General features: G+C 43.2%; 1 protein-coding gene across 4 annotated transcripts in view; it reads left to right on the top strand.

The window, feature by feature from the left end:
- PLEKHG5 (pleckstrin homology and RhoGEF domain containing G5) overlaps positions 1-24,781 on the top strand; it is a 314,942-nt gene that overhangs the window by 242,713 nt on the left and 47,448 nt on the right. For all 4 annotated transcript variants that reach the window (XM_075604983.1, XM_075604980.1, XM_075604982.1 and 1 more), the window contains one exon: positions 11,865-12,028. In XM_075604983.1, the coding sequence (XP_075461098.1) occupies positions 11,865-12,028 (164 nt within the window). The remainder of the gene's footprint in view (positions 1-11,864; positions 12,029-24,781) is intronic.

Raw genomic sequence — 24,781 nt, 5'->3', positions numbered from 1 at the left:
AGACAGGTCTGCAAACCTGCTTTTCAACATTATCTCTTTGCATGCAGTGCTGTCACTGCAGCCAGGGATTCTGTGTGCTCACTTGCATGTCCTTTCCCAGAATCCCTGGCTGCAGGGGGAAGCATTGTATGCTAAGGCCTTGATTATAACAAGTGCTGCAAGGCGGCAGCGCTATTCTGTGACGTCACCCAGCGCTGCCGCCAAGCAGCATCTTGACTATACTGGGGAGGGAGAGCAGAGGAGGCATGGTGGAGGCGTGGCCCTGAGCGGTTCGCCCTCATTGGCTGAACCGCTTACGTGCAATGGCCGTCGCCAGTAAAAAAAATTCTCTGTCTCTTCCCCAACTGTCCGATTTGCAGTATGGCGCGCCGCGACCGTCGCTTGTGGTATGCGCACTTTCATTGCATGTAAGTTACTTGTTTTGGCGGTGTGTGACGGCGCTACAAGGGACGCTGCGCGCGTTTTTGGGTATAATCACAGCCTAAGAGATAATGGTGAATAGCAGGGTTGCAGAGCTGTCTGAGACGTGAATGTGCTCACCAGTGATATTTTATTTATTATGTTTTAGTACAATTCATGCTGGTATACCATTGAATTTGATACCAAGTCTTCATGAGCCAGCACAAATCATATCATACTCTGACACACTGGATTTGTTTAGTTATGTAAACGAGCCAAACTGCAAAATAAACAACACATTTTACTGTCAAATTTGAGATATAAAATTTGCTTTAGGAAATGTAAGACGTAAAACTAGAAATACGCAAGCCATAAATCAGATCTGCTTTTAAAGTAACAAACCTCAGCTCCTATTGTCAACTGTGTAGCAAAAATAGCAAGAGAAACAAAAGAAAGCTGGGGGCATGTATAAAAGAAATCCAATTTCTTCTTTCCTGTGTCGGAAATTGAACTCTACTGTCAGATTCAACACGGCCAACCAGCTCTGTTAGCCACAGGTTTCTCACTAAAAGGAATGAGTGCCCTTAAAATGTCTAATGTATAGTGGTTGTGTCACTTGCTATCCATCAGTGAAAAAAAAGTAAGAACAACGAAACGATAAGTAATAAAGAATTGCGCTTAAGGATGGTCAGGTACTATCGTTTGATCTGTTTGCTTGCACATGCCAGAACACAACCGCGGAGCTTTATATTTTTATATAAAAGTGCAGTTCCAATCAGGCCTCGGCCAGGGTGGCGCTGAGCGGGCGGGCGTGCTAAAGCTGGCCGCGATGAAACCCATTGCGGCAATGTGTGTGGCCAGCCAGCGTGAACAATCGCCTGAGCATGCGCGGCGCTTAGCTGCTTGCCAAGCAAGCAAATTTGAATTTGCCGCTTGCTTGCGGCGCCGTGCATGTGCGCCTGCACACTCAGCGCCACCATGGCCGCAGTCTAAGAATGCATAGAAGTGAATGCAATGGATACTTCATGTATGGTTTACAATTTAGAAAGTCACTTATTAAATTAAGTTGGAAGAAACAGCCTACCTCTAAACAGTCTATGAGCTAGAATCACAGAAACATACAACAGATTCAGGTTCTTAGAGCAGGGGTGCCCAAACTGGGGGGCAGATTCCCTGTGCGGGGCGCGGGTTTACAGAGGCCCTGCGCGCTTCCCGAAGCCATTTAAATGAAATGCCGGGGGAGCGGCGAAGGCCGCTGTAAACTTCATTTACATTGGCTCAGAGGGCTTCTGGAAACGCGTTGTCAAATGACGCTGCAGGGTCACCTGACGCCTCGTTGCCATGGCAAGGTGACATCAGAACGCTGGAGACAAGGTAAGGAGGGGGGGGAGAGCGGCAGGGGTGCGCAGGGGAAACAGATTGCGCACCCCTGTCTTAGAGGATAGGCATAGGTCAAATTTTATTGGATTTTTCTAAATATAATTTCACATGCAGTCGATTGTGGATGAAAAGGGGAAAGTAATAAGAATAAGAAATGAATAAAAAAGAATAAGAAATGCCTGGCGGCAGCCAAGTGGGAGTTGCAGACTAGGGATGGGCAGAATGATCAAAATCTGTTCCGCGGTGTAAAATCCGTTGATGGATTATTACAGTTTCAATCCATACGGATTAATTCAAAGCCACCATTGGATACTGAATCCAATGATTCCACAATATGCCATGTGGACTGTCAGTGATAGAAAACACAAAACAAAATGAAAAAGGTAGATCGCCCCTTTAGAGACTGAACCTGGTAATCCGCGGACCAAAACAATTGACCAATCCGAGGCGGATCCAAATCCGCCCCCAAAAATTGCCCATCTCTATTGCAGACTCGCAAACTTGTTATTTTTGGGGTAGTAATCGGGTGGTCATGACATGCGCCCCCCCCCGTAACCCTCCCAATAATGCGAGTGGGACAGGAGGATTCTCTTCTTCCATTCAGAAGTGCACACTGTTTCTGGAGAAGAGGGGTGAGTGTGTCACTGGTGTGCCGGTCCTTGTGACTTTCAGTGAACATCATACAGGAACTAACAAGGTTAAATTATGGCATGCCAAACTGCCCCGTTACAGCAGGAAAATGATTGTGACAAATTAGATATTTTATATCCTAGTTAATAAACAGGAGGCACTGACGTGACTGACTGGCATTCAGCTTTTAAAATGTAACAATGTCTGTTTACAGTCACGGTGCTAGGAAGCTGGGTTACAGAATTTAGCATGGAAAGCCATGGGTGGGTCAACGGTTCTGCCATCACGTACACAGAGTAATGATTGGCATGAGATTGTACTTGAGTGGTGCAGAATACAATTACAGATTTACTTACAAACGTACACTTTTTATTTTAAGAATTGTTTTCCTAATAGTACTTTTTTTTTGTATATTAACAATTTCTACTTGCCCTTTACCAGTCACCAGCTAAAAAGCTATGTTTGTATACTTACAGGCGCGTTCTCTCATCTTAACATGCAATAAGATTTGTCAGAGATCGTGATTGCTATTAATGGACCAACAAAAGAGTTCTTCGTAGATGTAACAGGACAGACAGCTTGAAAACAATATAGGTCTCTTCTTTTTCCTGTGGTGTATAGGCTGCTACTAGAATGTTTGCCGTACATGCAAAAAGGCAAAAGGTTACAGATATGTCTTGGATTTACTTCACTAAAATGTTCCCGTTTTTTCTTACCATTTTGTGTTTTTGCAAAAGTTGCTCATAATTTCACCAATTTCGCAAGATTTCCGCCAAAATTCTACTTTCATTTTTCCAACTTGCCAGACTTCCTTGACTTTTTTGCAAGAATTGACCTAAAACAGCCCACATGACATTGCACATTAACTTTTAATGCTTACCAAATTTTTTTGCTGAGCTTGCCGATGTTTGCAAGAAGAAGAAAAATAGTACATTTTGCCCACTTTGTGAACTTCAAAATGTTGCACATTTCTACAAAGGTTAAGGCAACAAAAACGACTCTCAACTCTTAATTTACATTCTTTATGTTGATTTCAAAGACAACTTTAAAAAATAATTTCAGCTTTTTTCTGGGATGTTTTAACAACCAGATGTAACCTATTAAACATATCACTGACATTAACTCAATTTGATTCTAAGTGGGAGCGCTAGATGGGATGAATACTTGAGTCATCTCTTTCCCTTATAGTTCTCTGTTAGCTTCCCATTTCAGTAGCAATCACTCTGCTATTAAATTCGCCTTTTTAATGGCAGGGTCTGACACATGGGTTTACCTCTTCAGCAGTTGGAAGATTACCAGGCACAGACCTGTACACGTCTCTTGAGTAATAAAGACATCCCAAACGCTGTACCCAACAATTGCCACTAACTATGAAATAAACAAAAGAAACATAATAGGAAAATATGCATCTCATTCGCTACATAGATGTCACATTATTTATACTGCCTGAGGTTTGTGGTACTGCTTAAAATTGCTTCTTCTAAATGAAAATGTCCATATTGTACAGAATATATTGTCAGCTTCATATTAAATTATCAGGAGATATAATGTGTAGGTTGTAGAACTGAAAGAAAGAAAAACATTTTAGTAACAAAAAAAATCCAACTTTCTTAGTCTTCTTTGACTGACTAGTTTCTATTAATCATAAAATAAAACTACCACACAGTTAGTTAGTTAGTTAGTTAGTTATGTATTTTGTGTGGTCTTTTAAAATAGGCAATCCATGCTGCTTGCTGTATTTTTTTTAAACTTTTTTAACCTGATCTCAAGTGGGTCTCTAGCAGCTTAATCTCACTTTTCCCAGTTCTGTGTCAACCCTGTTTTCTGTTGGTCAGGGAAACAGCATAGCCTTCGGGTCAGCATCACTCTGGGGGGCCGGAACAGAGATGATATTGCAGATTTCTCTTGGTTCTCCCAGCAGCAAGCTATCGGTTTTGTTTTTGTTGTTTAACCTGGGGACGTCAGGGATGTCAGCTTTTAAAGACTAAAATCTGTGACATTTTGGTGATTTGGGTCACAAAAATATAATTTTAAAGACAAATTACTGCTTTTTATCAGTGAGACTACATTAAAGTTTATGAGAGTACCGATTAAAAAAAAATCTGTGAGGCTGATTCCTACGGATGGGTACATTTGCGAGTTAAAAATCGAAAACCGCCCGAACTTGGGGGGTCTGAATTTCCCAAACCTGGACTGTCCGAGACACTCACAGTTCAGTATGGTATCTAGGATTCGAATCCGGGACAGAAATGAACCAAAACACAAAATACGGATTTGGGTCTGTCTCGATTCCCACTTCAGACTGATACCCACCTGGGGCTTGTGGGGGAGGCAGATCAGAGGTCGGGTGAGAGGAGAGATCCTCCTCTGACATTAGGATCCAATCAGCAGAAGAGGGGGGCCAGCAACAGACAGGAAACCTTAGAGTGGCCATTAACCCCTTCAGACCCTACAACTGCACTGGAGGAGGTAGGGACACTCCTCTCCTGTGTCACATCCCCCTGTCACTTTCTTATCCCCCATATCAGGTGTGTGCAAAGTGGGGTGCGCGATATTTTCTCGGACGGGGACGGGGAGGAGGCACGGCTGTTACAGAGGCCCCGTGCTTCCCTGAAGGCATTTAAAATAAATGCCGGGGATTGCGCGAGGCCTCTGTAAATTTCTACGTACCTTGCCTTCCAGCGACCCGTCTCCATGGCAACCCAACGTGTAATGGCAACATGGCATCACATGACCCCGCAACGTTTTTTGACGCCGGAGCCGTGCTATGGGGAGGGCGCAAGCTGGAGGGGAGAGGAGACAGGGGGTGCATGAAGGAAACTTTGCGCACCCCTGCCCCATATCACTTTCTCTCCCCATATCCTCTAACCTCTGTCACCCACTCTCATCTCCCCACCATCGTATATATATATTTACATATACTGTACATATCTTAAAGATGGACACAAGCGGTTAGATTTTTTCTTTACAGGAGTTTTTCCCCCCATAATTACAACCCTCTCCCCCAAAAACACAAATGTCAAAATTGAAACCAAACAAGAAATGTTTCAGACCCAAAAACAGCATTCAAAAACAAAACACGGAAAAAAAGTAGAACTGAAACCAATGAAAAATTAAAACACCAGTGAAAATGCCATCCTTACGGCTTCCATATCAGTAAGACTCACACAAATAAATGAGTGTGAGTAAATGTTCAGGGTATTGCTGTTCTATTTGGTTTGGAAATGCAAGTTTCTGGTAGGTCCAGATTTCACACAGCCGGTATTGCTCATCTCTAGTAAATGTGCATGTTAATTGGTAACCAGGGGCGTCCTCTGAGCTGACTATAGAATGGTTCAGTTCTAAAGGACCCCAGATTTAGAGTAAAAAAATAAAAGAGAGAAAAAACATTCCAGGAAGGATTTCTGCTCTAAATACCTCACTGTCAACGGTTTTAACACAATACTTGTGCAGTGACCTGTAATTTTACTTGCTAGAACAGGGGTGCGCAAACTTTTGGTGCTGTGCCCCCTGCTTGCTCTCCCCCAGTGCTCGCGCCCCCTCTTACCTTTGTGTCAGCGTCAAATGACGCAGCGGGATCATGTGACATCACGTCACATGACCCCTTGGTGTCATTTGATGGCGCGTTGCCATGGCGACGTGTCGCCCGAAGCCGGCTGAATCAAGGTATGTGAGTTACAGAGTCTTCGCGCGGTCCCCCGGCATTAATTTAAGTGCCTGGGGAAGCGTGCGGGGCCTCTGTAACCGCTTCTTGCATGCCTCTGTGCTTGAACATGATAGTACAGACGATGGTGGTAGGTTCAGGTCAAATGCATAGATATGGAAAGTGCTTTCAATGCTCTAAACCTTTTTAAGGTGTGCACTATTGTCCTAAATATTCACTGTAATTCTATGCTAGTGAATGATCTAATGTGTAAGGGGCTCATTTCTGATGATGGGAGGCCTACACATACAGTACCACTGGATGAAAATACTAGAAGAATCCTAACAGCTGTACTGAATGTCGTATATTATAATATTAATAACTTTATTTCATATAGTGTAGTGTTTTTCTACCAAGTGAACACAAAGCGCTTCACAATGCAAGTATAGTGTGCAGTACACAACACAGGATTTCTACAGACACAGTCCCTGGCCAGATGAGCTTACAATATATGGTCTTGGTGCCTAAAGCACAGGGAGATATAAAGTGACTTGCCCAAGGTCACAAGTAGCGGGACTTTAACCAGTGTCATTGTTTACCGAATCAGTGTTTTTGCTCACTGAGCCACTTCTCCTCCCTGATTGTTCAATGTTCTGGACTTAAATATGTACATGATTTATTTCTCTATTGTGGTAAGGACCGTAACATTGTTAATTATACCTGGCTACAGGAATTGCTTTTGAGCCAGAAGTGATTAATGTAATTAGATATTATTGTTATGTCTTCAATTAAAGTTTTAATATATATATATATATATATCAGCTTATTGAAGAAACTATAAGCAGCCTCTATCAAACCAACAATAATATTAAGTAGACCGTAACATCTAGTAACTTCACAAAGAGACCATCATTATTTAAACTGATAATCGCCGTCCAGTTCAGAAAACTCTCAGCACGACAGCTGTGTTTGGGTATTTAACATTTGTTGAGAGGCCCAAATAGCTATAGGCATCCAATAGCTATAGTTACATGGGTCATGTCTTAACCTTACAACAGGACTTTGCAGATTTCATTGTACCATTATTCATAATGTATGCAGATTTAATCCATTTTGCTACCTCAGGGTTTATAATACTTTTCAGCTACAAGTAACTAATTCTGTTATATGCTTTTTGTGATCACTTCATAAAATATGTACTGTATAAAAGCTATACTATCCCTCTTTACCTCCAGTGAAGGGGGAACTATGCTGGTCCGGGTGGAGCTCCGCACTATCGGGAGTGTGGGGGCGGCCATATTGCTAGTTGTGCATGCGCAGTGCGGCGAGTCGCGCGTACGCAGTCAGGAGTGCGGCGGCCATTTTCGTTTTGGCTCCGCATACACAGCAGCGGAACAACATGTCCCAGAATCCTCCGGGGGGGACTGCACACATGGGACTGTCCCAGCCAATGGCATAGAGCTGTTGGAGAAACAGGATATCCTCTGGGACAAGGAGCCAACGTGCTCAGTGCTGGAGGAGGCGACAAGATAGCAGGTAGTGTCCAGGGAGCAGTGCCTCCTGGACTAGGCCTAGACCTTGCTCCTTTGGCCCCAGCTAGGACCCAAGCCAACCTAAGTTCAGTGTTATAGGGAAGGCTCCAGAAAGGGACCCTCCCCTTTAATACAAGTGTTACGTCGGTAAACGGACGGCCACACGGTGCTTTGCGACCTGGGACCAGGCCGCAGTATTCCGGGACACTTGGGTGAGACACTCCAGCTGGAGCTAACCCCATGAGGAGGATCGGAACCCTTAAGAGCGAGGGGAATTGTCGGAGGCCCCGCTGCGTGGGACCTGCTCAAACGTAGATAGAGATGAAGAAGCATTTGAATGCAAGGTATAATAACCAATAATAGCCAATGCCAGTATCCAAGGATAATCCAGAACCAATAAAGATGAATTGAAGTAGTAGCTAGCAATATTGGGTTAACAAAACCTCCTGAAGACAGGTGATGGGTAGGAATACCCCCCCCCCCACCTCCCCCCCCCCCCCCACGATCAGTCTCATTGGAAGTACCCCTGTAGTAATAATGTACTCACAGTTCCTCGGTTTATGGCTGGCAGGATGTGCAGCTTCCAGTGATAGTAAATGCAGAGAATGGAAAGGAGCGCACGATCCGACGGGAGCAAGGAGAGGACCCAGTTCAAAAAATAAACTTTAATGTGTCATAGACCTAAAATCCAACGCGTTTCGAACGCTAGTGCGTTCTTTATCAAGGACCCAGGCAGGTACCCAACGTGCACCAACATTCACAGGGGCTAGTGCTACCTCACATTCGGGTGGGTTTGATGGAAAGGACACCAGGGGTTATTGGTGCCACGGCACATCAGTACTTTCGGGGAAAATCACGCCGAGTGTTGACTATTGTTATTGCATTATATTATAGTATTGTTATATGTTGTGTTGGTAAATACAAGATATATATATATATATATATATATACAGTGGTTGACAAATCACCAAAAAATCTACTCGCCACACAAAAAAATCTACTCGCCACCTAGTACCAAACGTGTGCTGCTTGGGCCAATATTTACTCGCCCGGGGGTTAAATCCACTCGCCCGGGGCGAGCAAATGTATAGGTTTGTCGAACACTGTATATATATATATATATATGCAAATATAGCTGTATGCTCATCTGCATGTCTTAGGCAGGTCTGCAACCCCGCCTTTCCCCATTATCACCCAGCATACAGCACTTCCACTGCAGCAAGGGATTCTGGGAAATGACATGCAAATGAGCACACAGGGTTTTTGTCACTTTTTTTACTCACCATAACTTAACTCAGTTTTATGGTTTAGCCTATTCCATAGCCTCTCTTGCATTCCCAGTAAAATCAACCCCACACTGATGAGACCCATCAAGTGCGAAACAGCTGTCTGTGGGTGGTTTTCTGGGTATGCACCTTAACCCTGGCTGTGCTCAAAGCTGTGACCATGCAGCAAGCTTAAGCCTATAGGGAACCATGTTAAAAATGGTTATTGAGGCAAAAAGTGACACTGTATGCTCATTTGCATGTCATTTCCCAGAATCCCTTGCTGCAGTGGAAGTGCTGTATGCTGGGTGATAATGGGGAAAGGCGGGGTTGCAGACCTGCCTAAGACATGCAGATGAGCATACAGCTATATTTGCATATTTGCTTTCCTGTGGAGGGTTTTTGTCACTTTTTTTTACTCACCATAACTTAACTATATATATATATATATATATATATATATATATATGCCAATGCTGGGATCCTCATAGATGGAGGTGCTGCACTAAGATAGAGAGAGAGAGAGCCCACCCCTAGCTCCCAGAAGCGGAGGCTCAGGCCTCCTGTGAGCGTACAGATATTAACAGCACGCGTTGTCACCCACGGTTTTCCTTAGGCATAGAGAAAGGAGGCTACATATATATATAGTATGTTTCCTCAATCACGGACAAGTACTATAATGACAGAAGGACACCAAACTACTATAATTCCACAGATTTAACCAGAACGGGGCAGTAACCAGTTTTCCACATAGTTTAATTGGAGAAGCAAACATTTGGATTGTTGCCTATTACTTGGCCGAGGTTTAGATAGCTTTTTAATTATTGCTGTGACACCTTTCAGCCAGCAGAGGAAGCTGCACGAGCAGCAATAAGTCCCTTTCCTTTAAGGTAGAACCTATTCTCTGGAAATCACCTTAATAATTAGCTCTGTCATTTTTATAAGATTATTTCCTCCTTTTTTATATTGGTAATAATGTAGCAGTATCGTCTGAATGTCCCACTGCAGCACTACATGAAATAAACAGTTGGTATGATGGATATATTTCTGTAATCAAGGCTTATAGTTTAACAAAACCAGAAGGAATAAACCCAGCCGCTTCCAGATGAAAGAATAATGAAACTTTGATTCAACCTATGTTTCTCGTGGTGCTGTACGTCAAACCCCGGAAATATTTACAGAACCCCAATAAGCACCGCGGGGAAACCAAAATTCATGTTAAAAAATATTGTTAGACCAATTTTAAGCAATGCCATGATGTAGTGTTTCTTTTATTTCACAAATCTCCTAACATAAAATGGTTTATTTGTTCCAAAGAGTGTGTAAATTGTGATGACTTAAATCAGCAAAGAACAAAACAAAATTAATAATTACCTAACGAGCATTGAAAAGATGTAGGGAAAATTGGTATATTTTGTTTTTATATGATGTTATTTCGAGTTTATTTTTGAGACATGGAGATAATATGACATGGCATGATTAAAATTCCAAAAGAAGCTGTTTGGGGGATATCAGTAAATACAATCTTTTCCTAGCACTGAAACTGCCCTCCTTACAATCATGCAGCCACCTCCCCCATTACAAGCAGGTCTGTGATTATTGGAATTGTCTGGCGATGAGGAAACAAAAACCTACCAAAGCAGGTTATTGTAACCTATTTACTTATAGAGCAGCCCCACCTCATAGTTCAACAGTTGTTTTGTATGAATTATAGGAGAACTCCTGTGACACTTTCTGTTGTTGTGTTTTAAAAAAATATATATATATAGGATTGAAGCAGGGGGTCTCCAGAGCAGAACCGGGTGGATTTCAGCTCCGGAGACCCCCTGCTTTCCTAGATACTTGCCTCTGTAGGTGCTGCCGGTATATATGCGCAGTTTAAATGTTCTGCGTCACGTGGGCCAATAGAAAGCCACAACACATTTAAAGCCACCATATTGATAGCCCAAACTAGTCCGTTTGGGCTGCTACTGCCAACCCCTTCCAAAGATAAATATCTTGGAAGGCTGGGGGTGTCTGGAGCTGAAATTAACTCGGTTCTGCCCATGAGACACCCCACCCTGCCTCAGACCGTCACCTAAAGTCCCTCTTTAAGTGTGCTATTCTTTTTTCCCTCTGATTTGGTACTTCAGTGTAAACCCCAAAACAAATGTATATCCTATTTTAAAAAATATTTATGACAACAAACATTTGCTAGGGCACTTCAGAATTGGTGATGTACACCAGCGGTGCGCAAACTGGGGGGCGCGACCCCCAGGGGGGGTGCGAGGTTTACAGAGGCCCCGCGCGCTTCCTGAAGACACTTAAATTAAGTGCCGGGGGAGCTGTAGGGCCTCTGTAAACCTTTACTTACCTTGGCTCCACACGCGTCGCGCCGCGAGGTCATGTGACGTCACTTTGCCAGAGCCGAGGTAAGTGAGGGCGCGGGGTGAGGTGACCGCCGGCAGGGGGGCGCAGGGAAAAAAGTTTGCGCCCCGCTGATGTACACGAATGACCTTATAAGTGATTCCTTTTAACTTTGACATTTCTGTTGTGTTCTTTATTTAGTTAGACATGAGTACCTAACCAATCTGGGGGCAGGAACTATTTGTTCTGTGTGGTTGCTATAGATATGAATCAGTAACATACATACATTACCATAATGTACCTATGCCTTCAATATGCTACCTTTTCAAACAACTAGTAAACGTGGTTTAGGACTGAAGGACATATTTTACTAAGTGGGGCTATAGCATAAGAAGTGAATGGGCCTTAAGATATGTAGTAAGGTGTCTAATGGTACAGCTCTGCATAGTAAATATAGGTCTGAGTGTCATGCAGTATGTCTGTGGGGTTTTCAATTGTACTCCCACTACAATACAGTATATGATGCAAAGTGGAACTGCTTATAGACCAGAAGAGACCTGTTTGCAGTTTGGTTCTAGCATGAAACAGCCTGATATATGTTGTCTGTTCAGATAAGAGTCTTTCATGCATTAAGTATGTTATTTACACGTTTTTATTTCCCTTTCATAGCCAAACCAGGTGATGAACTGAAAGTAGAACAGGCTGTGAAAGATTTCAGATCTCTGAGCTTACCTATAATGAGGAACACCGGTGCAACGTCAGCGTTCATATTCAACCCTGCCACAGAGCGGTCTGACCAGCCACCATTCAGACGAGAAAGTGCTGACATTTTGGTAAGTTACCATCATTTTGTTCAATTACATTAAATAATCTAGGGTCCAATGTAGTAAGATCCCACTTGAATTTTTATTGTGCGTCAAACTTTGAGTGCAAACTAGCAGTACAAACCTTCATAAATAGTGCGTCCTATGTATAAAGCAAAGAGGGGTGTATAGGCATGTTGGTCCTTTCTTTCATGTTGTAGCAAAGGAGAGCGGGAGTAGGGGTATGACGCCTTTTATTGGACCAACAAGTACTTGATATGTTATAGGCTTTCAAACCTCAGTGTCCTTCGTCGGGTAACCCTGACCCTGAGAGGTTGGAAAGGCTGTTATAGATCAACTACTTGTTGGTCCAATAAAAGGTATCATATACTGGCATAACTACTTTTTTGGGGCCCCCAGCTTGACCTCAACTGTAGCGCTGACCGGCGGGCCGCCCTGTGCTCCCAGTATTGCGGGGTTTAGCGGCACATTAGTTACGCCACTGGTATCATACCACCGACTCCCTCCTTTGCTCCTGTATATAAAGGCTTCATAAATAGGACACATAATTTCTTGTTTGAAATGAAGTTTAACACATTGCGTCATGTTAAACATCCGATTTTATACAATTTAAATAAAACTTTTTTTATATATTTATAACTAGTGATAGCAAATACATTTTACTAATCTGTACACTTAACATCTGTTTTGCGTCAAATACATTTTTGGGTTAATGCATAACAACTTAATTCTGCACTAACTATATAAACAGACTTTTTAGGGTTTACGCCAGGTGCAACTTGGTAGACAATTTTGATGCACTCTCATTTTTTGGAGCCTCACAGAAACATCATTTTTTTTGTACATCACATTTACAGCTTTAAGACTACATCTTGCGCAGTCCATTTCTGTGCATCTGAAAAAATGAAAACAATATATATGTTTTACACTGATGCCGCAGATAGACATTTCAGATTAGTCTATAGGTGTACGCAAGCCCAATTTAAAATGATATTCTGGCACTAAAAAAAATCCATTTGTGACGTTAGTATATAGACCCCCATGTGTAGAATTCTGACACAATTATTAGGCTAAATTATGATTATAGGCTTGAGAATTGGATTCTCGTTTCTCTCTGCCTATAAATTCTTCCATTGTATGTCCCTTAACTGCCTGCATTGCAGTTTCAAAACTGGCTTCCATACCTAATTCTTATTTATCACTTTCCCATGGATCGCCCTTCCTTATCCAAGGCCAAAGTCCGCAGAGAGGACAAACTCACATTTTAAGTACCGTTGCTACCTTGCTAGCATCTGGCCAGTAGTGTCTAGTATTTGCAGTATGAACGTAAAATTAATTATTACTGAAACATATAGGAGAGACCTTACCAGTTAAAAGAAAGACTATAATTGTGGTGTTCAGCCTGTTTCTGTGACCATCCTGCCCATCATTTCCCCTCAGTGAATTGCTGTATTTCCGTCCCCGAAGTGTAGCATATAGATAACAATCTGTAGAGAGTTCAGAACATCACATATTGCAGCCCCATGTTTATAATGTCACTTTGTATTTGAACATGTTCCAACCTGTATTTGAACTACAGAAATTGCCATGTTTATGGTCTTACAAAGGGTAAAACTGGGTATGCAAGGTATGCTAAAAATCTCTCAAGGTTTTATCCCCTGAAGATAGGAGTTTGATCATCCTCGTAACATTGAACATGTGCTTTTAAATGGTGTTAGCAAATAAAAATTAAAACCTAACCTTATTTAAACAAATACATTTTGAACGATACACAATGAAACAGGGAAAAAATTGAACAGTAGCTAGTAATGTTCATTTGTACCTGGTGTTTATAGAGACAGTCCTTAGGATCGCTAAGATCTCATACAAAGGAACTTACAGTAAGCGAAGTGAGCAGCGACAAAATGTTTGTGCCATAAATAAAACATCAGTCATTGAATAAACATTGGAGGTGTATGGTGTCAGCTAACATGGTAGTTTTCCTGCTTGCATTTGCACATTGCAGTACAGTAGGTCTTGTTCATAGAATGTGCCTGTAATATTAAACTATTTATCAGTCAACTCGGCCATTATTAGTAGAGATGTACAAAACTGTCCCAACTATGTCCGCAAATGTTTTTGCCGGCTTTTTCAATATGTTGCCTTTTAACCTTTACAGGCTAAAAAAACATTGATCCATGGATATACACATTTCATACACCCCAGGGGTCCACGCCCCAAAATAGTGTTTTCTGGACAAGATCTCTCTCTTTCTCCTTCTCTCTCCTCTCCAGCAAAATGAATATTTCAGGTTCTGGAGCAATGTCCCAAAATTTGAAAACATTCTTGCAAATTATTTTCGGACAAAAAAAAACCACAGGTCAATTTTGTATGGTTTGCAAAGTGCTCCAAAGATTTTGAACTTCTCTATGTATTAGTACAGTAGTGGCCAACTCCAGTCCTTAAGGGCCACCAACAAGTCGGGTTTTCAGGATATCCGTGCTACAGCACAGGTGTTGCAGTCTTTGACTAAACCACTGATTGAGCCACCTGTGCTGAAGCAGGGATATCCTTAAAGCCTGACTTGTTGTGGCCCTTGAGGACTGGAAATGGCCACTCCTGTATTAGTATTTTGTGGATACCTTATATTATAGTAATATCTCATTTGCTTGGTATGCTTACCACAGATTCGGTGTTTCTTACCAATGACTCAGTGTATTCTGTTTAGATCTGATAAGATCTAAATATTAGGTAAGTATTAGGCCACGTCCATGGAGCGTGGCTTCACTCGCGCCTCTAGCTGGAGCGATTTGTGCCCTATAGGTAGACACGAGGGGGGGCATTTCGGAGGTGTGGCCGTGACATCACGGAGCTGGTCCGCCCTCATTGGGCAAACCGCTCACATGACCCGGCCGTCGTGCGACAGAAACAAATGTGTTTGATTCCTTGCGCATCGTGAGCGCTGGTGCTTCTCGCCGCGCGCTCTAAGGACAGCCTCACAGAGGCACTGCCTTTTGATCATGCCGTGCACGCGGCCGCAGTAACCAAGGATGCAGCCTTAGAATGTGGTTCTAGTGGAGATTGAATAGAGCGAAATACAAGAGATAATATTGTGAGATAATGCTCTATCGTAAAGAAGCAGTCCCACATGCTCTATCCCTCCCCCATTTCATCTGTTGTGGCTTTTTATAGAACTTCATGGCCAGGGGGATTAAATATGCCGGTGCTACGTTTCTTGGTATGCATTTCGGGAACCAGGGTGATCCCAAGGCTCAGATCCATAGAAGAAAAGAAAAAGGAGCGTTGCATTAGACACGATACATTTTAAACAAAAAATCCTAATCAGATCAACAAGTTATATGATTACTATATAAAGTTATTACTCCAACATTGTGAAATATACAGGTACCAGGCCTCTGGGATCTTACATGCAACAAGCATGTTCATTTAAGATGCCAAGGATTTGTTGTTTTGGCTGGATTATCCTTCCAGGATTACATTGGGGGATAGTCCTCCGTGTCATTCTTTCCACAATTTATTTATTCTGTTTCCATTTCAGATAGTTTGACATTTTTACCAGTATTAAAAAGTAAACAAGTGACCCAGTAAACATACTCATTTGGTTAGGATCTTGACGTTTAAATTACTACTATCTTTTATTTGTATGGCACCAACATATTCCGCAGTGCAGTACAATGTGGGAGGGCAATAACAATGGATGGCAAAACGGTAAGATATGTTAAAACAATGTGAGACAATAGGAAGGAGGTCACTGTCCCAAAGGAGCTTAGTCTAGAAATGTTGTGAGTTTATCCAAGTCACACGTCTTCAAAACTGGGGCAAAAAATTGGTGCAAGATACAGATCCTAGTAGTATTCTGTATCGAGTGTATTGTATTATACTGTATGTCTTTATTTATATAGCGCCAAAAGTGTACTCAGCACTTCACAAAGAATACAGTACAGGGAATTATAATAATACAATAAGCGCAGCAAAAACAGACAATAGGAAAGGAAATCCCTGCCCCGAAGAGCTTACAATCTAAGAGGTTTGATGGGGGAACTTACAGACACCGTATGTGAAGGAATAAGTGCTGTGTATCTATGCAACCTGCTCTAGTGCAAGGTTGTACCATGTGAAGTTAATCCCTCAGGAACAAACAGAAATAGATAACAGATACTGCATCACTGCTTGATAGCTGACAGGACTTTGCTCTTTTCTTTTTACGTCATTCCTCACCTGGTTTACATGGAGAACAAATGTATATGACAGGAATTTTAAAATACATTTACAGCTCAGTCCATATTATAGTGCAGCCATGTTCTCCAAACATGATACTTTTTTCCCAAAAACATTTGATAGATGATGGATGAAGAAGTTAATTCATATTTTCTCTTTGCCTAGCATATGTAAATACTGTATATCTTTATTTACATAGCGCTATCCAGGTACATAGCACTTCACAGCAGTAATACACGTGACATAATAATATAACACAAAATGGGAATAAACGCTTGAGACATAAAAGTAACATTAGGATAAGGAGCCCCTGACCCTAAGAGCTTACAATCTGAGTGGTAAGTAGGGAGAACTTAGAGGCAGTAAATGGGTGTTATTATGGTAAGTGCGTCTGCAATTGGCCACGGTCAGTTACATAGTTACATAGTTACATAGTTACATAGTAGATGTGGTTGAAAAAAGACATAGGTCCATCAAGTTCAACCTATGCTAAATTTAGACAACAGATACTTTATCCTATATCTATACTTATTTATTGATCCAGTGCATATGAGATATATAGTATCAGCATTTGCTTCGCTAAAGAGGTGTGTTTTAAGATGATTCTTAAAGGTGGAGAGAGAGGGTGCTAGTCTGATATTAAGGGGAAGGGCATTTCAGAGGTGTTGGGCAGTGAGTGAGAAAGGGTTTCGACGGGAGAAGGATTTAGATACAAAAGGGGTAGGCAGAAGACATCCTTGAGCAGAACGCAAGAAGAGGGGCAGAAGAGTGGGGACTTAAAATCAAGGAGGAGAATTTTGTAATACAGGATTTAATAGTAAGCCAGGAGAGGCATTTCAACAGACAGGTGAGAGGCAGGAAGGCCGGACAACAGAAGGTTACAATAGTCGAGACAGAAGAGAATGAGGACCTGCGTTAGTTTTAGCAGTAGTGTGACAGAGGATTATGTGGCTTCATTACCAGTTTCTGTCTGCCAATTAACTCTATACTTGGGATCCTACCTTTACTGTACTCTGTATTTCAGGAATTTGACATTGAACTAAAGATGCCAAAGAGAGGAGCCCGCAAAGATATAAATGCTATTTTTGAGTTGAGAGTGGATGGCTCCTTTCTAAACTCCCATTATCATTGCAGTCTTTATCATTGCAGATTCATAGAAATAGAGAAATGAATGAGAAATAAGAACCATTTGACCCACTTGGTCGTCCTCTTTGCACTGCTTACTTTCAAACCCTAGTCTCTGCCTGAACTGACATTATTATATTGTTTTTTCCTGGCCCCAATATGTGTCCAAATCCTTTATTTTACCATTTGCTGTAATCAAAAAAGAAAAACACCCAAAAGCACTAATAATCTATTTTCATAAGCAAAATAAGACCAAGAAATATATATATATATATATATATATATATATATATATATATATATATATATATATATATATATATATATATATATATACAGCTAAACCCCGTTATAACGCGCCTCGCTATACCGCGATTCGGTTATAACGCGGTTTTCCCATGGCTCCCGTTTTTTGCACACTGCACACACTGCACACACTGCACACACTCACTGCACACACAATGCTCATTGCTCACACTGCACACTCTGACACACTGCACACACACTGCACACTGCTCACACTGCACACACTGACACACTACACACACACTGCACACTGCACACACACTGCACACACACTGCACACTGCACACACACACTGCTCATTGCACACACTGACACACTGCACACACACTGCACACACACTGCACACTACACACACACTGCTCATTGCTCACACTGCTCACACTGCACACACACTGACACACACTGCACACTGCACACACACTGCTCATTGCTCACACTGCACACACTGACACACTGCTCATTGCTCACACTGCACACACACTGCTCACACTGACACACACTGCTCATTGCTCACACTGCACACACTGACACACTGCTCACACTGCACACACACTGACACACTGCTCACACACTGACACACACTGCTCATTGCTCACACTGCACACACTGACACACTGCTCATTGCTCACACTGCACACACTGACACACTGCTCATTGCACACTGCACACACACTGCTCACACTGACACACACACACACACACACACACACACACACACACACTACACTTATACATAAATCAGCCTTACCTTACCTTGGGGATGATTTTTGAGGCATGTGGCTGCAGGGTGGGGGTGGTGCTGCGGTGGAGGGGGATGATGGCTGCTGCGGGGGCCCCCGATGCTGCGGGGGCTGGTGGGATGGCCCGGTGCAGCGCGGGGGGGCATGGGGGGGGGGGAGGGCAGGACGACCCTGCGCTACGGCAGGGCCAGGGGGCCCTGTATTGCGGCGCGAGGGCCCTGTGCTGCGGCGGGGGGAGCCGGACCGGAGGGGAATCCCCCCTCCCATCTCCTGTCACGCGGTGGCAGGGGGAGCCGGACCGGAGGGGAATCCCCCCTCCCATCTCCTGTCACGCGGTGGCAGGGGGAGCCGGAACCGGAGGGGAATCCCCCCTCCCATCTCCTGTCACGCGGTGGCAGGGGGAGCCGGACCGGAGGGGAATCCCCCCTCCCATCTCCTGTCACGCGGTGGCAGGGGGAGCCGAACCGGAGGGGAATCCCCCCTCCCATCTCCTGTCACGCGGTGGCAGGGGGAAGCCGGGACCGCGGGTAAAAACACTGATGCGGCGGCCATTTTTTTTTTTTAAATTAGCGCGACCCCGTTAGTAACGCGGTGGTCTCGGGGTGGACCCCGAGGACCGCGTTATAACGGGGTTTAGCTGTATATATATACAGTGTTCGACAAATCACCCAAAAATCTACTCGCCCAACCAAAAAAATCTACTCGCCACCTAGTCCCGCCCCCAACCCCGCACCCAACCCCGCTTTAAAATAAAATATATAAATAAAATACATTTAATAAATTCCTAGTCAGAACAACATTCGTTTTTGACAAATGTATTTATTGTATTACATTATACTACAATTAGTCCTTGTTACGTGTGTGTGTGTGTGTGTGTGTGTGTGTGTGTGTGTGTGTGTGTGTGTGTGTGTGTGTGTGTGTGTGTGTGTGTGTGTGTGTGTGTGTGTGTGTAAATGTCGGATCTAGAATTAAAAGCCAGGTGTGAATGACTAGTTTCCTGAACCCCTTAACCAGTGTCTGGATGCCCCCGCTTCACAATATCTAAAGCAGCAATCCCACCTGGGATCTTACCTGATCCGCAGTCCCTCAATGTCCAGGTACCCTCATTCCCGCAGTGTTATACATTGGAGGGGAGGTGTTCCCTACCTGTCTTCTGGGTTAGGGGGGGTTCCGATTTCTTCCGTGTGAAGCTTGAGTCAGATCTGGAAGAAAGCAGTATAGGGCAGTTAAGATTTCGGTGTAGTATAGGGCAGTTAAGATATATAGGGTAAATAAGAGATCCAGATCCAGAGTGTGAGTGACAGAGAGAGAGAGTGTGAGTGACAGAGAGAGAGAGAGAGTGTGGGGGAGAGAGAGAGTGCGGGGGAGAGAGAGAGTGTGGGGGAGAGAGAGAGAGTGTGGGGGGAGAGAGAGAGTGTGGGGGAGAGAGAGAGAGTGTGGGGGGAGAGAGAGAGTGGGGGGAGAGAGAGAGTGTGGGGGGAGAGAGAGAGTGTGGGGGGAGAGAGAGAGTGTGTGGGGGGAGAGAGAGAGAGTGTGGGGGGAGAGAGAGAGAGTGTGGGGGGAAGAGAGAGAATGTGGGGGGAGAGAGAGAGAGTGTGGGGGGAGAGAGAGAGTGTGGGGGAGAGAGAGTGTGGGGGAGACAGAGGAGAGAAACGGTGGGTGACACACACAGAGGGGGGGTGATACACAGAGAGAGAGAGGCTGGGTGAGTGACTGGCTGGGTGAGTGGCTGGCGGGGTGAGTGGCTGGCAGGGTGAGTGGCTGGCTGGGTGAGTGGCTGGCTGGGGCAGGGGTGACTGGGTGGGTGGGTGAGTGACTGACACTGACTGGGGCAGGGGTGACTGACACTAACTGGGGGTGGAGGGGTGACTGACACTGACTGGGGGTGGGGGGGTGACTGACACTGACTGGGGGTGGGGGGTGACTGACACTGACTGGGGGTGGGGGGTGACTGACACTGACTGGGGGGTGACTGACATTGACTGGGGGGTGACTGATTGGGGGGGTACCTCTGGTGTGTCACACATTCTCCCATACACAAAGACACACACACACACACACACAGACACACAGACACAGACACACACACACACACAGACACACACACACACACAGGGGGGGGGGAGGAAAGGCCGCGACCAGCACCACCACCACCACGCTCCTCCCCCACCCACCCGCGCCCATCTCCCGCTCGTTCAGGCCGACACCCCCCCCCCCATACCTCACGCGGGTGTAGTTTGGGGAGGTGGCAGGCACGTTGCGAGGTGTCCCCCAGCGGGCGCCCCAGGGGACAGTCAGCCCCGCCGTGGCCGCCACTACCCTGCTCCCCTCGCCGGCATGAAGCTTGTGGTCGAGCGGGCAGAAGGGCAGACGGGCCCCCCACCCACACCTCATGCTGCGCCGTCATGAAGATAGCTGGGCACACTCTCCCATGCACACACACCCATGCACACACACAGACAGTACAGGAGAGTACTTACCCTTCAATAGATCTCCGGCCAGAAAGAATAGCCGCTCGTTGGGGGCGGGCTCATATAGAGCCTGGCCGCGCGCCCACAAAGCCTGGGAGCGCGCGGCAATCAGCAATCAGGTAGGTGGAGTTTTTATTTTTATTTTTTTTCAGCGCGAGCAGGGAGAATTTCAGCGCGAGCAGGGAATTTAAAAAAACAAGCACCTGTTCTGCTTGGGCCAATATTTACTCGCCCGGCGGTTAAATCCACACGCCCCAGGTGTGTAAATGTATAGGATTGTCGAACACTGTATATATATATATATATATATATATATATATATATATATATATATATATATATATATATATATATATATATATAAATATATATATATATATATATATATATATATATATATATATATATATATGCACACTCAAAAAAAGAAAATGATTGGCTGCAAAAACTCACCGCCGCTGATCAAACATTAAATGTACAAAGTATCAAAACAAACAAAGTTGCACAGCAGTGTTACTATCAGAGATTAAAGGTTAGTTTTATTACTCAATCTTCCAATGTTTTGGTCACATAACGGAACTTGACAAAGGTCAATCATAGGATACACATCAGCAAAATCTCTTTCTCCCTCTTCGCTGAGGAGAGAGTGTAGGCTGATGGCTGCTGAGGGGGCCAGTGGTTGGGGGCCGCAGGTGAAGCTGCCTGTTGCCAGGCATTGTATTAGGTAATAGACAGGCAGCATTAGATAAGTAATGGTTTTGCAGCCTATAGGGTCAAAGGATTGTGATATAATTTCTAATTAGAATTGATATAAGTGAACTGCTTAACAGGAAGCCCTGTGTGGCTTTGCGATGTTATGATAAGGCCTCATGTGCATTTAATTTGCATGTCATTATCATTAACATTAGAGATGGGCAAATTTGGGGAACACATTTGGATCCGAAGCGGATCGACCCGTTCATTTGGTCCGCGGATTTCAGCAGATCAATCTGAAAAAGGATGATTTGAGTTTTGCATATTTTTTATTATTATTACCAATATAATCCGTGGATTCTGCAACCCGTGGACGGGTTTGTACAATTCAATACACAGATTCAGCAATCAGGTGGTGGATTGTTAAGAATCCGTCAACGAATTGCTGAATCTGCGGATTGGATTGTACAAATCCGTCCACGGGTTATATCTAATGGCGTTTTTTGATGATTCCATGTGGATTGCAACAGGCCAAATCCGTGTGCAGATTTTACACAGCGAAGCAGATTTTGGGGGTAACATCAGCGAAAACCCAGGAAATGGTTTTGGGCGGATTCATTGCATCTCTAATGAACATCCGCTATAGTTAATGTTATTTTCTTTATGGGGAACACATGGATTAATGTTATGTTATTGTCCTTTGAAGATGCACCATGAGTCCTAACGTGACATTAAGTTGAGTTTGACGCCATGTTAAGTGACTTAATAGTTTTGTGGATCTGTGCCTAGCAGTGCCGTTGTTTTGTTTCTACCATGCGTACACAATTTTACTATGTTGTCATCGATTATGCAAAAGGGAATCCGAATGAAACATGAGTTCTTTTTAATAACAAAAATATATAATTTCTGCATTTTTCTAAGGGCAGCCAAGGTGAAAGAAAACTGTGCTTTCTACAAGATACAATATTTGGCCCTGTGAGTAACAACTACCTGTGCCAGTACGTCAATGAATATAGCATAAAAAATTAAGTTTCCAACAATAGACAGGACATGCCGAGAAGATTCTGATGCCTCTTGTGCTACTGAAACAGCTATTCAGTGTTATACAGTACTATGAAATGGTTTCCAAAAACCAAAACATAGATACATATCTTGGGCTGTTTTCCTCATCAGGTCACAGTTAAAAGAGGTAGAATAGATCAGGAACGTATAATGTGTTTCCCCCATGTAAACACTGCCAGAAAAAAAGTCCCTGCATGAGTAATGTAGCATTTACATTTCCTGGAACCAATTATAAATAAAACATTGTCCTTATGATCTGTGTGTGCTATAAAATAGAAATAAATTGATCTAACACAATATTTGTGTGGATGATAAAAAAATGGCTGCCACTAGAAATGTGCAAACGTACCGTTTTTTTTCCATTTGCACATTTTTTTGCTGCTCTTTCAGGATATTTACAATTTTGTAAAGTTTTCACGTGGAGATTATTCTTTAAAAAAATGGGTGACATTTTGCTTTTTCTCCAAATGTTTTTGAACCTAGGCAAAACTGGCAGAATTGCACCATTTTCAACGCATGTTTCGTGATTTACATTTTGTTTTTTTAAATCTGAGATCACATGACTAACATATTTGTCATGTGACCCCTTGGTTTTTTTTAATGATCACCTCCCCCCTCCCCCCCCGACACCCCCTCCTCCACAATAAAAAAGGCAAATTTTGCTGTGTTCAAGAACTTTTTCAAAAAGCGACGTTGCTTCCCAATGCTGGAGAAAAGATTTGCTAATTTCAAATAAATGGGAATAAAATATTTCGCAGCATGGTGAAGACAGCTACTCATAATATTGAATAAGAGCCTACAATTTTTGAACAATATATTCTAAATTAAATATGGCTTAGACGAAGGGTGCTCAACTCCTGTTGTCAAAGAACAGGTCAGGTTTCAGGATATCCTGCTTCAGCTCAAAAACTGAGCCTCTGATTGAGCCACCTGTGCTGACGCAGGGACTGATTGAGCCACCTATGCTGAAGCAGGGATATCATGAAAACCTGACCTGTTGGGGGTCATGAGGACTGGAGTTGAGCCTCCCTGGTTTAGAGTAAAGAAATTATTCAACCACATTTTCTTTGATATTTTGGAGACTTTGTTACTAAAACCTTGAACATAATCCCTAAATCTCAGTAAATTCTTTTTTTATCATGTGTTTATTTGCCAAACTAACATTAAGACATACTTAAGGTAGCCTCCTTGTCTTAAATGCTCTGATAACAGAAGCTATTGGCAATTTCATTTGTTTATTTGCCTTAACAGTATTTCAAGGACCGTCTCAGTGGAGGCAACATTTTGGGGAAAATGAACCCTCAGGGATTGGATTTCACCTCCTGTGATGGAGAAAATATATACCTTTGTTTATAAAGCATTGTTTTCTGCAGGGAGATGGATATCATCATAATGATTGCAGAAACTTGCAATACCTCCGGTGATATTTGTACCCTCCTGCATGTTTTGGGTTTCAGTATCTCAGTCTTTGATGTTGACACATCACTAGACAACCTTGTTAAGATAAGCCTTAAAAAAGGGAAAACATTTACAGAGAGAAAAATGCATCACACATTCTCACAAATGTGAAAAAGAACATGAAGATAGGAAACACAATGTTAGCATTATATGACAAAGAAGCTCATTTTCATATCTGACATGTATACTGGAATGTCTAGGTGACATTCTGCACAAGATGGCCTTTCTAAACAAACGTAAATAAAGGAGTATGTTGCACACCACAATGAAAAAAAATATACCTACAGTCTACCAGTGCTGCTGGTTCAAGGAGTACCTGTCAGAGAAATTCCAGGGCAATACTCAGGAAAAGAAGGATCCAATGCTCTACGGTGTTGATTATAATGCTAATTTATTTGTGGCACAAATAAATTAGCATTATAATCAAAACCGTAGATCGTTGGATCCTTCTTTTCCTTTCACCATGCAGTAAAGCTGGGCAGAGATTGGTTGTTAAAACTAAACGGCACCATCTTAATCAAAGACCATCAAATCCTGTTACAATCAATCGTATTTCTCCAATAAATTGCGGGCTTTTGGGGTGAATAATTGCATATATCCATCTATAAAATGTAACATTTATCACCTCCATACTTTTCCGGATCGCCAACCCTCTAATCACAAAGTGGCACGAAATAGATGAATACAGC

The sequence above is a fragment of the Ascaphus truei genome, chromosome 6 (genome assembly GCF_040206685.1).
Source record: "Ascaphus truei isolate aAscTru1 chromosome 6, aAscTru1.hap1, whole genome shotgun sequence".
Classification (NCBI taxonomy): Eukaryota; Metazoa; Chordata; class Amphibia; order Anura; family Ascaphidae; genus Ascaphus; species Ascaphus truei.
The sequence above is the reverse complement of the archived record's forward strand: the minus strand, read 5'-3'. Positions and strand labels throughout refer to the sequence as shown.